The sequence below is a fragment of the Anastrepha ludens genome, chromosome X, assembly GCF_028408465.1.
Source record: "Anastrepha ludens isolate Willacy chromosome X, idAnaLude1.1, whole genome shotgun sequence".
Taxonomy (NCBI): domain Eukaryota; kingdom Metazoa; phylum Arthropoda; class Insecta; order Diptera; family Tephritidae; genus Anastrepha; species Anastrepha ludens.
The window spans coordinates 64,955,867-64,971,808 of record NC_071503.1 but is presented as its reverse complement, the minus strand read 5'-3'; the positions used below and the strand labels follow the sequence as shown (position 1 = coordinate 64,971,808).

At 42.4% G+C, this 15,942-nt stretch overlaps 1 protein-coding gene across 1 annotated transcript; it reads right to left on the bottom strand.

Annotated features, from left to right (window-relative positions):
• Window positions 1-243: 243 nt before the first annotated feature.
• LOC128870165 (uncharacterized) lies at window positions 244-1,557 on the bottom strand. Its single transcript, XM_054112759.1, has 2 exons — window positions 1,470-1,557; window positions 244-1,403 (listed from the first exon to the last, which is right to left on the bottom strand). The coding sequence occupies exons 1-2, from the start codon at window positions 1,555-1,557 to the stop codon at window positions 244-246; spliced, it is 1,248 nt and encodes a 415-aa protein (XP_053968734.1).
• Window positions 1,558-15,942: the final 14,385 nt, after the last annotated feature.

The following is a 15,942-nucleotide window of genomic DNA, read 5'->3' as shown; positions in this document are numbered from 1 at the left end:
AAATTTCCCAATAAATTTTCCCATAAAATATTTTTTCCCAAATTTTTTTTTCCCAAAAAATAATTTTCCCAATGCCATTTTTCCCAAACTAAAAATTTCCCAATAAATTTTCCCATAAAATATTTTTCCCAAAATATCGTTCGTCTGTAAAATATCGCATATACATTTGCAATGAATGGGCGAGTACATTTTTTATTATTTGAAACAAGATTTCAGTTTATTTATGAATTTGTATGTATACAATCACATGCGAATATAGTATCCTAGAGTTTTCAAGTATGTGACAATATCATTGTTATCAACATATTCGTGATATTTCGAAACAATGTTAAATATTCTCTGTTCATGTTTCAACCTCTTGGAATATTTATTTTTCTTAACTTGCTGTCCTGATTGCAATTGTCGCATCATTATTTCTGTGTCCGATTGCTCTTTCTGCAACTCGGAAAGAAAAATGTAGAAGCTGGGGTGATCTTTCCCTATAACAACTTGAAGCCTGTTGTGCCATCCTTCGGATATATTATTCGTTCTCGCAATTTGTTGAATGACTGCATCATATTGACACCACAAATCTGGAGCATAGCGAGGATGCACCTGTTTACGTCGGCCTTTTGCAGGTTTTCCTCGGACGTACGTAGCGTCAAAGTATTTTGAAATTGGTCGCATTTCCTCCGGTATTTCATTTTTTAAGGTTTCGAATTCTCGGGCGATGTTTTGATGTGGGACGAAAGCAAGGGCACATATCATATGAGTGGCTACTTTGACCGATCGATCTTCAGGATCGCAATACATTTTCTGAAGTCCTTCACTTTGGATATGGCGGTACATGTTTTGACAGAGGTGGAAAAAACAGCAGCGTGCCTTGTCTTCGCCAATTACGATTTTTACAGCATTGATGATAGCCAACTCAAAATCTGTCATCACTTTAATCGGAAGAGAAATATCGATACCTAGACGTTCTGCCTCTTGCAAAACAACCGAGAATACTTTTTCGTATACTTTCTGCTCTTTGTTTTCTAATAATGCGTAGACAAAAGGTAAACCAATAGTTTGTGGTTTTCCTCTTGAATCCGGTTGTGTAACTGCTCCGAGAATTGCGAAAACTTGGAAAAATATACTTGGCGCAGTTTTAAATGTTCCGTCGGCAAACCACAATATGCTCCTGAATAATTGCCTTAAATTTTCAGGCGTCGCGAACACGAGTATTCTCCCAAATTCTGAGTCTTCGTCATTTTCATAGGAGTCGTAAATTAGAAATTTATCTCCATTCAATGAATTTTGATAAAAGCCTGGAATATCCTGCAATTCTCTCAGCGTTCGCGGGTTCGAGGGAAAATCTTTTAATCTTTCACGACTAAGACTTTTTCGGGAATTAATTCTGTTTGGCATTTCCGCTAATACCGCTAAAAGAGAGAGTTATCATATTTTGTAATTATGAATCGAATGCAATTTCGTTTTTTTGTTTTTACCTGGTGAAACGTTTCGCAATTCAGTTCGTAATATTTGAGCTGGAGGAGCTTCAAGATTTTCTGTAGCTTTACGCTTGATCCTATTCATGACTCTTAACGCTTCGACTTCTTCGGGGTTTGGTGCATGAAGGATGTGTTTCGATTCATCAAGTCCCTTCAGAACTCTGATATTGTGTGGTCCTCCGTATGTTGTCACTCTAGCATTACACTCAGGTTTTCTTCGGCAATTCCAATACGCAGTTTCTCCTATTCTACCTGAGTGTTTGTAGTACAAATATCCGTTAATGTGCAAAAGAAATGATTTTTTGCATTCAATTAATTCCGCCATAATTAGAAATTTTGACTTTAGGCAGCAAATTTTAGCTCATGAAATTTCGACACGAAAAGAATGACGTGAAAAAACTTGTTTATATGAGTGAAGTTGGATACATTCGTTACCTTGTCTTTTTATCCGAATTGAAAAATGTATATTGAAAAACTTTTTCGAATCTTTTTCGATTACTTAAGTATAAGATTTTTGATTATTATATACACTCATATTGTCGGAATCGTCGAAAAATGTCAAATAGTAGAATAATAAAAATTAATTTCAGTAGTATTTGTTCGGGAAAGCTATCTATTGGAAAAAAGTTATTTTGGGAAAACATGCATTCGGGAAAAAACAATAAAGCGGGAAAAAATATTTTTGGGAAAAAAAATATTGGGAAAATTATTTTTTGGGAAAAAAAAATTTGGGAAAAAATTTTTTTGGGAAAGTGATTTTGGGAAAAATGACCCCCCACGTGCCTTCAGATTATTTTATGTGGGGCTATCCTAAAAGTCATGTCTATTCAGACAAGCCTGCTTCAATTAACGCATTGGAAGACAACATTAAAGCATTTATATGTGAGATACCGGCCGAAACATTGGAAAGAGTATGCCAAAGTTGGATGGACCATTTGAAGCGCAGTCGCGGTCAACATTTAAATGAAATAATCTTGAAACATCAAATTATATGGACTGTACTATCGATTTAAATAAAAATTGCATGCATTTTTCTGAATTTTACGTGTGTTTTTTTGAAAAACTTTCCTATAGCTCTTAAAAAATTACCCTTTAGTTCACAAAGGCGAGCTTTCACTGTATTAACTTCAGCCTCAGTCGTTTCTAGTTGTGACGTTATGTGTGTCTTCTGTGCTTCCAACTGTGATATACGTGTATCCTGCATTCCTCTGAAATGTTGGCAATGAGTAAACTGAATTCACTATTCTATAGTTAATATGATATTACCACTTACCAGACTTACCGACGATTTGGACGATTTTGTACCATGCGCTGGATAGTGCGTTTCGGTTGCTGTGATCCTTTCGTTGCTTGTCCTTAATACATCGAAATTGTTTAACAGTAACTAGTAATTTCTTCCTCTCTTCATTATTCAATTATTCCGCTAGAAGCTGAGGAGTCATCAAACATAGTAGAAAATCCAGAACTGTGTCTAGAAGTGGACTGGAGCGTAATGATTGCTCCAATGTCGGAAATTTTCTTGCGATATTCGCAAATGGTATTGGAAATATTATCAGGAACGTCGCAAATGGTATCGGAAATATCATCGCAAATATCAGTGGAAATGTCAGCACAGATGTCACAAATGTCCACAGATAGATGCGCAGCTGGAGAGAAACCACCGTGAGCATCGTAAAGGGGAAACTGTCGAAGACGAAGTCTATCAGACAGATGAAAGGACAATAGGAACTTATTAAGGAAATATTAGGAGAAGCAGCCTAATGCATTATTGTTAACAACCGCATGGGGATGGGGATGTTATGATATATGAGGGACACATTATAGAAGCAGAGATGACTCATATGACGTACAAACGAAGAGGATAAATGAGGCACTGAGCAGCACTGTAGTAAGTAATAAAACTGCAAACGAAATGGAATGAAAAAAATAGAGAAAAACTTTCTTTGCGTTTTTGGCACTGTTGAGAAAGCAGATGTCTCGGAAGCTAGCAAAATGAAATCAAAAGAGTCTGAAGATAGCAGCAGAATAACAACTGAATTGAAAATGAATAAAAATGTGTCTGAAGCCTCGCAATCTGATTTACAGTCCGACAAATCGGGTAATGCTTGCGACAAATTTTAAAGCGATAAATCTATATCTTAACAAAAGCATGATGAAGCAAAGTCCAAGTCTTCGGATGCCGTCGATGAAAACGTAGGTACTTGTAGGAGTACTAGCAATTTGCTACAAGAGACACAAGCCATTGAGAAAAGAGGTACAAGTAGCATTTGTGAAGAGGATATTGATGCAGTTGATGAGCTTGAGAATGATGATAATGCCGATGATGCAGAGAGTAGTAGCGCTTCCTGCCAAACGTATTCGACTAGGTGTTGAAGCTGATGACAGCCTGAAGCCCGGCAACCAGAAGAACCACACAGCCAACCGAAAACGAACTCAATAGGAAGGAAGCTGTGGGGGAGGGGGAAGTCAGCATGGTTCCCCTAAAGAGATTGGTCCTGTTTGGATGGAACACGCGGAGGACTGTGTTCCGAATTTTGAAACTTCTCGAACCGACTGGAAACAATAGCGAGGACATGAGTCCCAAACAAAAATATGAATTAGTCTTGATGGCGAGTTAGAACTCGCTACAAGATACGAGCTGCCATATCTAGAAATTACGATACTTTTAAGCTAATGTTTATAAGCAGGGGTGTTGGGTTGGTTGGTTGGTTAGATTGGTGATTTATCCAGAATCCAACTAGCGCTTCCGCACTATTTTGTTGCCACATCCTCGTCTGTGCGGTTTAGGAACCTTATTAGGTTGTTGACGTCTAAGCCAGACAGTTGCTCGAGACTCTCGAACAGAGGTTTGCCCAGGGTTAACATTCTGTCCTTCCATAGGGCAGGGCATTCACAGAGGAAATGGAAAATTGTTTCCTTTTTCTGCGGTTGTTTACAACTATGACAGTATGTGTTGTGAGGGATGCCCATTTTGGCGGCTTGTTCTCCAATAGACCAGAAGCCAGTTATGGCTGCCGCTAGTCTACAGGCGTCCCGTCTTTCATGTTTATCAATGCCGTCGATTGCTCGAGGTTGTAGGTGGGCCATAACGTTCTGCTGATTTTGCATTTCGTTTGGTCTCTCCATCTACAATCAGCGATTCGAAGGTATTTTAGGGAAATTGCCTTCTTGACCGCACCTAATGGTGTGAATACTGGTACTGCAAGAGCGCTATTCATGGCAGATCCCCCTCTTGCCAGTTCATCTGCTTTTCCGTTACCTTCTATGTTCCGGTGACCCGGGACCCAAATTAAAGTTACTTTATGGTTTTCACTCAAGTTGGTGAGGCTATTCCTACTTTGATCCACCACTTTAGAGGTTGTTATAGCCGCGTCCAGTGCCTGGATTGCAGCTTGGCTATCCAAAGGAAGCCGATTGCCAGTACTTCCGCCTGGAAGACGCTGCTGGTATTAGGGAGACGCACAGATTTCTCAATTCCAAGTCTATGAGAATATATACCAGCTCCAACACCACAATCCATTTTACTGCCATCTTTATAGACTGTGGTATCGAAGTTGTTTAGAGAGAATCCCTTATTCCATTCTTTCTTAGATGGAAAGATTGTGGCAAAATTCCTATTGAACGTTACCATCGGGACGATGTAGTCAGTCCTCAACGAGGTTAACTGAGCTTGTCGCAATAGTAGACTAGCGTGACCATACGTTTTTTCTTTCCAGCGACTCGCTTCATTTAACCTAAATGCACTCATGATTGCCGTCTTCTTTATATGTAGGTCTATTGGAATAACGTGTGTCAGTGCATTGAGAGCCTCTCTAGGACATGATCTGATTGCACCGACCGTTATTGCACAGGCTGATCTTTGTATTCTGCCGAGTAATTTGGTATTGTACTCTCTCCCTAGAGCTTTCCACCAAACTACCGAACCATACGATAAAATGGGTCGTATAACCGCCTTATACAGCCATAATGTATGCTTAGGTTGAATACCCCAACCAACTTCTTCCAAGCATACGTTTGCAGGCATATAAAGCAATTTCTGCTTTCCTTACCCGTTCTTCGACGTTTAACTTCCAGCTAAGTTTGGAGGCCAGAATTACCTCTAAGTACTTTGCACTGGGTGATAGCGAAAGAGTTTGTCCGTTGATATTTGGTAGGGTAAAAGTTGGTACCTTGTATCTGGTGGTAAAAAGCATAAGTTCTGTTTTACGCGGGTTTAAACTAAGGCCACATCCTGTGGCCCAAGAGCTAAGCTCGCCTAACGCCCTTTGGATGATCCCACTGATCGTATTGGGACACAGTCCTGATACCATTAGCACCACATCATCAGCGTACGCCACCACTTTTACCCCACCTCCATTAAGTTTTATTAAGATTTTGCTGATCACACATAGCCAAAGAAGTGGAGATAGTACTCCCTCCTGTAGAGTGCCCCTGTGGACCTTCTTGGTTATGTTGATATAACCCATATTAGCTCTGATGATCCTGGTTTCTAGCATGGAGATGACCCAGTTACTAATGCAACTGTCCACCTCTAGGACTATCAACGCCCGTTGGATGGAATCTGTACTAACATTGTTAAAGGCGCCTTCTATATCCAAGAATGCCGCCATGGTATAATGTTTGCTGTGTAGAGAGCCCTCTATTGTTCGGATTACCTCGTGAAGCGCTGTCTCCGTAGGTATGCGTGTTGTACAGTTGATATATCAGAGCCCTCCAAAGAGCTTCTGAGGTGCATATCCAAAAGTCTTTCAAAAGTTTTTAACTGGAAAGACGAAAGGCTTATTTGCCTGAAGTCCTTCGCTGGTGCATGTCCCCTCCTACCTATTTTTGGTATGAAGACGACCTTGACTAGTTTCCAACTATCTTGAATATGGCCTAAGATTAAAGACGCTTTAAAAATTTCCTCTAGCCATGGTAGGATGCAGTCCAAGGCTTCCTGTAACATCTTTGGAATGATCCCATCTGGCCCCGGAGATTTAAAGGGTGAGAAAGAATTGATTGCCCATGCAACTTTTTCCTTGGTAATAATTTCATTTGCAAGATGCTGTGGATTATATTGGCTCCGCCTAATGTTTCCCCTCCCACATTCCTGAGCGCTGCTTCCCGGAAAATGCGTCTTTAGCAGAACCTCTAGCGATTCTTCTGCCGTAGTAGTCCAAGTTCCATTAGGTTTCTTAACCCAATAAGCCATTGAGTGGTCTCTGGAAAGAACACGGCTGAGCCTAGCAGAATCCCTGGTGGATTCGGTTGACGAACAAAATTCCCTCCAGCTCTCTTTTTTGGCGGCCCTGTTTGCCTTCTTATACTGTCTCCGACTTTCTTTGTACGATTTCCAATTTCCCGTCGAGTAGTTGAGGTTAAACGTTGATCTCGATTTTTCCCTTAGTTTTAAGAGCTCACTGCTCCACCAAGGAGGGTGAGTTTTTTTTTACTAAATTTTATGGGGCAGGACGTTTTGTAGGCCCTACTAAATGCCTTTTCCAGTGTTATGACCCTACTCTCAAGGCTTTCCGTGAGAGTAATTTGAGGGATAGAAATCTCTCCTATTCTCTTGTTTACTGCATTTTTGAAGCTCTTCCAGTTGGTTCTTAAAGGATCTCGATACGGTAAGGGTGGATCTACCTTAAGATCCAAATCGTAGAGGATCCAACTATGATCAGAAAAGGACCTTTTATTGGATACCCTCCAATTACCTACCCTTATTGAGCTATTTTCAGACAGTAGAGTAACATCAATCACCTCCTCCCATCCTCTGAAGTACTCCATGCTAGGAAAGGTGAAAGTGGGAGTGTTACCCCTGTTACATACCGATAAGTTAGAATCAATACTAAAATTATACAAAGACTCACCTCGGTCGTTTGTCTCAGAGCTTCCCCACAACGCATGCCTCGCGTTGGCGTCGCATCCAAGTAGCAGAATTTTGTTTCTGGTTCCTTCAAGCACTAGCTTGCAAGCCTCCACGGGCGGTGCTGACCGATCATGTGCCATATAGATGGATGCAAGCGTGATGCTGACACCGTCAGCAGCTTCCACCTCAACAGCCGTCACATCCTGTGAACAATATGATGGGATTAAAAACATGTTTAAGGGTTTTTGGCTACAATACATGATCTAGGATTACCTTGAGTACGCTGATAGTACAGATTGTAGCGGCTTCCCGGGAACCCCTTCACCTCGTTGCTCCGCACCCAGGGTTACTGGATTAGGGCTATGTCAACGTTCTTCTCCCCTAGGAGAACGGTTAGGTTGTCCGTTGCAGTCCGTGAATGCTGCAGGTTAATTTGGACAACCTTTAAAACCTGGCAATTGACCCTCCAGGTTCGCCATGACATGGTCGACGATTATGCGAGCCTCAATCTCCGACCATTTGTCAAGCACAGGTTTGCCGCGATTGGAAGTTTCGTCCACCAGTACCATTTAAAGATAGTCCCGTGCCACCTCACTGAGTTGTTTGGTAAGTTTGGGGACAACCGCACCGTGATCTGAGATCTTGGGCTTCTTTGTTGCCCTCTTGTTTTTGTCTTGCGAACGGTTTGACTTCTGTCTTTCGGGCGGTTTGGAATGCCAGGTATTCGTCCACCACCTTTTGATACCTTGCCTTGTCAGCTTCATCTTTGGGATGAGCTTTACCTTCGGTCTCGTTCTTACGAATCCTGCCAAGGATAGCGAGAGACCTCTGGTAGAGCTTATACCTTGATGGGCCTTTATTAGCGCGCTTTTGCCCCATGACTTTAGCGGATGTTGTCGGTTAATGTATAGTTGTTAGCGTGCTGTGGCCCACAGCCTTACCCTCAATTGTTTCCTGGCTAGAGGCCAGGAGCTCATCCTCCGAGGAAGATCCGATCCCCAGTTTGTCATGGGTGACCGATTGTTTGTTCTGTCGCTTAGCATGTGTGTCCGTTTTGTCTGTCCTGTACTTTGAATGCGTCCGTCTGTCTTTCCGTCACTTTGACCGTCTGTTTCTCGCCACTATCCGATTTTGATTTTTTGTTTGATTTCATTTTTTTCTGTTTCGTACGGTCACCTGCTCCGCCCAGGGAGCTGCGCATGTCGCCATGCGCGGTGACCAAAGAGGAATTTGGGGAAACACCGGTCGACCATGGCAGCGCCTCATACCATGGCAAGGCCACCGTTACAACTTGAGGCGGCCTGATATCAGGAGCGCTCCGTTCGAAGACAGCCTTATTTAGTCCCCCGGCTGCCAAACCCATCCAATAGGCACGGGTCGCATCACACCTTGGGTTGAGGGAGTTTTTTTTAACGAAGTTTACGTCTTCGGCCTGTGTGGTTCGCAGGAGACCTACTCTCCTACCTTCCATATCTTGGAGGTGTTCCCCTATCCACCACCCGGGGACGCGCCCTCTAGGGATAACAGGCTCCCCCAAAGGAAGGTGTATACACCAAGCAGAGGTGTATGCGCATAGAGTATTTTATTGTGAGTTGAGCTTTTAAGAAAATAAACGAAAATAAATAGAGCAATTCAGCCTTAAGGAGAACGTTTGCATGCACAGTAAAGTGTTGCAAGTAAAGTAAAGTTACTACATTCATTTCTGACTTATGACAATCTATTGATTGAACTTTATTTGAACTATTAGAATTATTTGGATTTTAAAGTAAGAAAACTAGTAATAATATGTACATATATCTGCGACGATAGCTCTGCTGATATCTGTGAGATCTGCGATGACATTTCCGATGATAATAACGGCAATATTTTCGATAATATTTGCAAGGACATTTGTCGCATCTGGGGTCATTTGTGATATTGCCTTCATCTTTACATTTATGTCTATTCCTGCTGACGGTTCTGGGTGCTCTGCCTTCTTTTCTACTTTGGTCGATAATTCCTCAGATTCCAGTTAGAATACATACGAGGTGTGCTCAAAAAGTATCGAGAAATTTGTTTGTTTTTCAAAAATTATTTACTTATTCATTAATATCTATTTTGTCCCCTTCAAAGTAGTCCGCATGAGATATTATGCACCTGTGCCAACGTTTTTTCCAATCTTCGAAGCACTTCAAAAAATAATTTTTTTTTATCTTGTTCAGCTCCTCCTTCGATGCCGTCTTTATCTCGTCAATCGTAGCGAAGCGTCGTCCTTTCATGAGCCTCTTCAGTTTCGGGAACAAGAAAAAGTCACAGGGGGCCAGATCTGGGAAATACGATCGCTGTGGCATCATTAGTGTGTTGTTTTTGGCCAAAAAGTCGCGCACAAGCAACGATGTGTGAGCAGGGGCGTTATCTTGATGCAAGAGCCAATTTTTGTTTTTCCACAAAACTGGGCGTTTCTGGCGGATTGCTTTGCGCAAATTGCGCATAACTTGCAGGTAATATTCTTTATTGACCGTTTTACCCTGTGGCAAGAACGCCGTCGCAATCGATGAAAACGGTAAGCAAAACTTTTACATTCAGAACTGGCGCTGTGGGATTAACCAAATGTAATGTTACGGTGCCTAAATTAACAATTAATTGGATTCCACGTCATAACCATAAACCCACGATTTGTCACAAGATATGACCCTCTGGAGCAAATTTGGGTCGTCGCGGACAGAGTGCAGCATCTCATTAGCAATGTTCATGCGATGTTGCTTTTGGTCGAATTTGAGCAGTTTTGGTACGAATTTTGCGGCGATCCGCCTCATTCCCAAGCCATAGAAAAGATGGGAATGGCACGAGCCAATCGATATGTCTAGGTCCTCAGCAACTTCTCTAACGGTGATTCGACGAATGGCCAATACCATTTTCTTAACTTCATCAACTTTTTCGTCTGTTGTTGAAGTGCCCGGGCGTCCGTCACGCTTTTCGTCGTTCACATCTTCTCGGCCTTCTTAGAACATTTTGTACCACCGATAAACGTTGCTTTGGTCCAAAGTAGCTTCTCCGTATGACACAGTCAACGTTCGGAATGCGTCCGCTCACTTAATTTCGTTTTTCACACAAAATTTGATAAGGTTTGATCCATCTTTTTGAATAGGTAGGAATCGAAGACTAGCCGAAACACGTGCAAGCAAAGCAGCTGTCAACAATTAACCGAACATTCAAAATGGCCGAACTCATCGACATGACTGAGAGACATGAGTACCAACATATCGCCACAAAAAAACCGAAAATCGAATATACGTAACCTGCAAAATTCGCGATACTTTTTGAACACACTTCGTATTCGTCTGCATTGATGTCCTCTGCCTACATAGCCTCACACAGTCGTGCTTGCAACTCTGCTTTGTTTCTGAAGTTGACAAGCCACGTTGTTATGCAAAGCCCGATTGCGATCAAACTAAAAAGCCTGTCACCATCGGCCGCCCGCTTAATCAGCAAAGCGCTCCTCTACAAATGCACACACTAGACTTTTTAGTCTATAATTTTCAGAAATAAACAGGGTTCGCGTAAGGTACGTTATAAATTTTTTTTGTGTAAATTACTTTCGAAACTTTTGTAAGCCGCTGAACGACTTTTCATTATGTTTTGAAATATAAATGAATATAATAGTTTTGCTCATAACAACTTGAAAATTAGGGTTATGTTTATGTTTCGCAATACTTATACCGCACCAGGAGAATGTGTTACATTTTCTTCTCTTTAACAAAAAATTAAATGGTTAATGGGTTAATAGATTCATCGTCGTCTTCGTCCGATAATGAAATCCAGTTGCGAGCATTTGAAAGGAATTTGGTTCTTGATAAAAGGTATTTGGTGAAACGCAGAAACTACTGGTATAACGCGCAATAGCGGTACGGTCGCAATAGCAGCGCACTGACTGCATTATACCTAGCGATAGGTTGGTTTCTTTGCTCGGTTAAATGTGCCGCTAATCAGGAGTCAATACAAAAGTGCGTGCATAAAAAATGTAATTTCGGCGCGACAAACATCACGCCATCATTCGTAGTAAGCCGCAGCAAAAAATCACACCACCATATACCACCGTCTCGCTCTTCGTTTTCGTCACTCACTATTCTTCGTCATCGCCTACTGTAGATTTATCCAAGCGAAATTTGCAGTAGAATGAACATTTGTAGTGCTTATAACAAAGGAATATAACGAAGAACGAAAGACTAAGAAGAAATAAGGATAACGAAAAAAATTATGGGAAGTGTTGCCACATGTATATATTTCCAATATTACATATATATAATAATATATATTTCCAAGTGCTGCTCTAGCACTCCTCAAGTAGCACTAAAGCGCCGTTTTGATACCATTATGAGACTTCCAACACACCAGCCAGAGCTGCTGATATAATGTGGAGGAGATTGATTGCATTTAGGTTGACGCGTGCTCCAAGCTGTCGAAGAAAGGAGCGCCACGTGACCTTAGTCGTCAGCTGCCAAACCCAGACATTTACCGAAAAAATGCTCTGCAGTCTCCTTCTCTGAAAGGTCCCCACAGCTTCTGCTATGGGGGTTAAATAGTAACCTTAACTTTTCCGCGTGTGTGCGAATCGTCCAGTGACCGGTAAACACAGCTACGAGTGAATGGCGAGGAGTCCAAAGGACTTTCTGAGTTTTTCGTTTATCGTGTTGGGGCCAAACGGTTTTCGAAATAGACATGAAAAAATGGAGCTCCCTCTTTTCTGCGCTTTCCTGAGAAAAAATTTGTCCAGTTTCCCTTTAACGACTGTCAGCGGATGCCACTGATCGGGTAGGAGGTCTCTGAGGCTAAATCAGCCCCGTTCCTGGCAAGCTCATCTGCAATTTTATTTCCCTCTATGTTCCTATGTCCTGGAACCCAGATCAGACAAATTTTCTCCTCTTTACAGGAGTTTACTAATTTCGTACTGCACCATGGCGTCGTCAGCGCCTTAATCGCGGCTCGACTATCGGAGTAAATGTTAATATCTCCCTCGCTCCCGCGTGCCCTAAGCATTTTGCATGCCTGCAGGATCGCAAAGACTTCTGCTTGAAAAACACTAGCAGTGTTCGGCAGTTTAAAGGAGATAGATAAGTTGGCTGATTTAGAGAAAATTCCTGCTCCCGACTCCATCTTGGAACCGTCAGTGAAGGCAGAGGTGCAAGCTTCGGTGCAGATTTTCCCTTCAAACCAATCCTGCCTATTTGGAAAGGTTGCCCTAGCACGACCCTCAAACTCTAGTTTGTGGATAGAGAGATATGTTCGATGCAGTGTTAACTGCTCGAAAATGCTACCATGTCCCTTGAGAGGGTGTCTCCAGAGGCCAATCTCCTTTAACTTGATTGCACTTTGAGCTGAGATAGAAATAACGGAAAAGTCGATGGTAAGTAAGTGCAAAAGAACATTCAGGGCAGCACCGGGGCAAATTTTAAATGCTCCGGCGATGCCAATGCATGCAGTCCTTTGCACCCTCCCCAGTTTAGTGTTATTATAGCCCTTCCGAAGAGCTTCCCACCAAACTAGGCATCCATACGTTAAAATTGGCAAAACCACTACAACAAAGCACGACCTTGGATTAAAGCTGGCCACAGAGAAAACAGAGCTAATCCTTCTAACGAACAGACGTATCCCATTAGAAGTAGACATAAAAGTACTTGATGCCACTTTATCCACAATAAAAAATGCATTTTGTTTCACTTTCATAACCTTCTGTACATAGGTAGTTGCCAATAGAATGAACGTAATATTTACTATATCAAGCATCCCACGCTTTTAACTCTAATTTGAATTAACCTATTTGTATCTTAATTTTTGTTATAATTCTGTTCTGAGGTAGTTGACTATGACTGATCGTTCGATTTGCTATTACTTTATTATAGGTCTCTTTGTCATTAAAATTTATTTTCTACTTTTTAGTTCGATTGGCAATAAAAGCGTGTTTTTTAGTTTTTTTAAACTATTTTTTATTTTCTACTTTTTAGTTCGATTAGCAAAAAAGCGTGTTTTTTAGTTTTTTTTTTTAAACTATTTTTTATTATGAATGAAAATTATTGTTATTAATGATTTGAATTAATGATTCGATATATTCGTGTTATATTTAATTCCCTTCTTATCGACTGTGAGTCTAATGCTATGGAGTTATCGGCCATGATAAAGAAGTAATCGGGATGAAGAACTTATTTCGTGGAGGGAGCCTGAGAAACGGTTACCCCACTCCTGAAACGTAGAGGTAACAACAAAATATACTGACCTAATCAATATGTTACATACTTTTTTCCATATAGATCATTGATTGAAGGTCGAGCCTTGTTTTTCTGAATGAAAATTATTGTTTTCATTTAGTCAGTGATTTATAGTCCGATTTAATTGTGTTATATTTAATTTCTTCTTTACCAACTATATGTCCAAAGAAAGGGCAGCATTGGCCTTGACACAGAATAGATACTCTCAGCACAGAAAAAGGAGACCGTGGATTATATTGACACAATCAAACCGAGATGTAAAGTTCCAGTTTGGTTTTTTTAGTTCATTTTTGTTGTGAATTGTACTTTAATTGATAAAATTTTATTAATGAAATTATGGTAATGATTTTTTTGATTATTTTATTGTAATTAACAAAATTACATCTTATATGAAAATTATTTCATCTTATATGAACATTGAATAGAGTAAATTTGCGTGCATGAGACTTGTAGTATCTACGCATGTGTAAAGACTATACAAAGTGAGAATGCAACTACCCTGAAAACGTTTTAGCCTTCTATTCGTACTGCAGTGCCGCGTGCCCGAGCAAGTTCGAATTCGAAAGAGTAAGTCGTAGACTCCCGAAATCAGTAAGAGTAACTCGGAGAGGGCAGGCATGCGCAGACCGCGCGTTAGCTCTGTCTTTCTTACTATTCTACAGAAGATCTACTACTGTGGGCAAAAAGTAAGGTGAATTTATTTGTCAAAGTTCGCGGGATTAAAATTTCGCTCTAGTTATTTTTTTCATGAGTTGGCAGCACTGTTAATAACATCTGGGCCAACTTTCATGTGAATGTCATTATCAGGGTGTGTAGAGCAGATCGCCTCCGCGTGGTGCACCCTGGATAGCGCCAAATGATCTGCGGCCTGAACGGCCTTTCCGACAACCTGAACGGTGACGACCCCTGCTTTCGTCCTTGGATTTTCTCTCTTTTCTGTACGATTTGGAATCCTCCTGAACCTGTGCTGGTGGTTGCGGCATTCTGCCACCTGAGTATGTTAGCGTGAAACTTAACAGAAATGGCTGGTGGGCTAATGCCGTAACCGCCCGCGTCCCGTTAAAACCCTGGCAGGCCTCGGAGTACGTTCCAAACCCGTCGCCATTGGGTTGGCGGTGTAGGTGCGGTTGAGAGGACTCCCGTCTTTGCGTCCGATCTGGCTCTGAACGCATGCCTCATGAGGGCATGCGTCAATCCTCGCATGGCCTCCCTGCCGCGGCATAGACAACCATGAGACCTCTAAGGGACGACTACACTTCTACGGGCTTTGGATAGCGGCTTCGAGTGGGGACCCACTTAATATAAAACATGAACACCAACTCAACAAACACAACAAAAACCTCAGATGGTAGCGGGAACTCGGAACCGAGTCCTAAAGCCATCTCTCGTAGGACAGGAGGGGGCGAAATCGCCTCCTCGTAAACTCCCCCGGGGTCTTACCCTGAGGGCTGAAGTTCCCAGTGGCAGCAAAATGGCGGAAGCGACTAGCAGAGTAGAACACGAGGGGGACCCTAAGGGGAAGTCGGAACCGACTTCCAGCAAGAACGTGGGGGTCACAAGCGGTAACCCGCTTATGGTAGGTAGGAGGCCGCATACGGAACCGGCTGCGTCTCCTAATTTAGCAGCACTGGATGGGGTGGCCAGTACCAGCAAGGGGCCCTCCATCAGTTTTCCGGCGGCTTCGGGGTTGCCTCTTCGGGGACCCCCTGTTAAGTTTAAACGACAAATAGGGCAAAGCAAACGGTTCTTCTCCGACCTCCGTCTCGCGACCAAAATCCTGGAGCGCTACGGCGACCAAAATGCTTCTCAGCTATCTGAGAAACATTCCCAGACGCTTGAGTGGGCCAGGAAGGTTCTACGAGGTGCGGAAGAGGGCAGAGGAAAGTGAGTGAGTGCGCCACAAGTGGATTCGGGGGTAAAGAGACAACGATCCCAAGAGGAGGATGTTTCCCTCGAAAAGAGACCCAGGACTGATGGCGGCATGCCCAAATCATTTAGCGAAGTCGCTAAACAGGCAGGTCACATCACTCTTGGAGTCATGGACAGTGCTAGGGAGGACGGCGCCATTTCCAGGGAGGAATGGAAGAGAGTAGCGTCCGCCATCTCCGCTGTCTTCATGAGGGTAGTAAGGGAAAACCCTGGACCGTGGCTGAGCAGCAGCGGTAATTCTGGGCTCAGGACGAAAAGATACAAACTGATGGCGTATAGCGGGCTAGGTAAACCAAGATCTTGTATGCTCATCAGGAAGGAACTTTATGGATTTATTTTGCCTAATTTTAGCCATGAAGACATTGTGACTAGGAGCCTAGAGGGCGCTGCGGGAAAGCTATGGCTGATGTGGGCCTATACGGCGCATGAGAACGAGATGGAGCCACCTCCG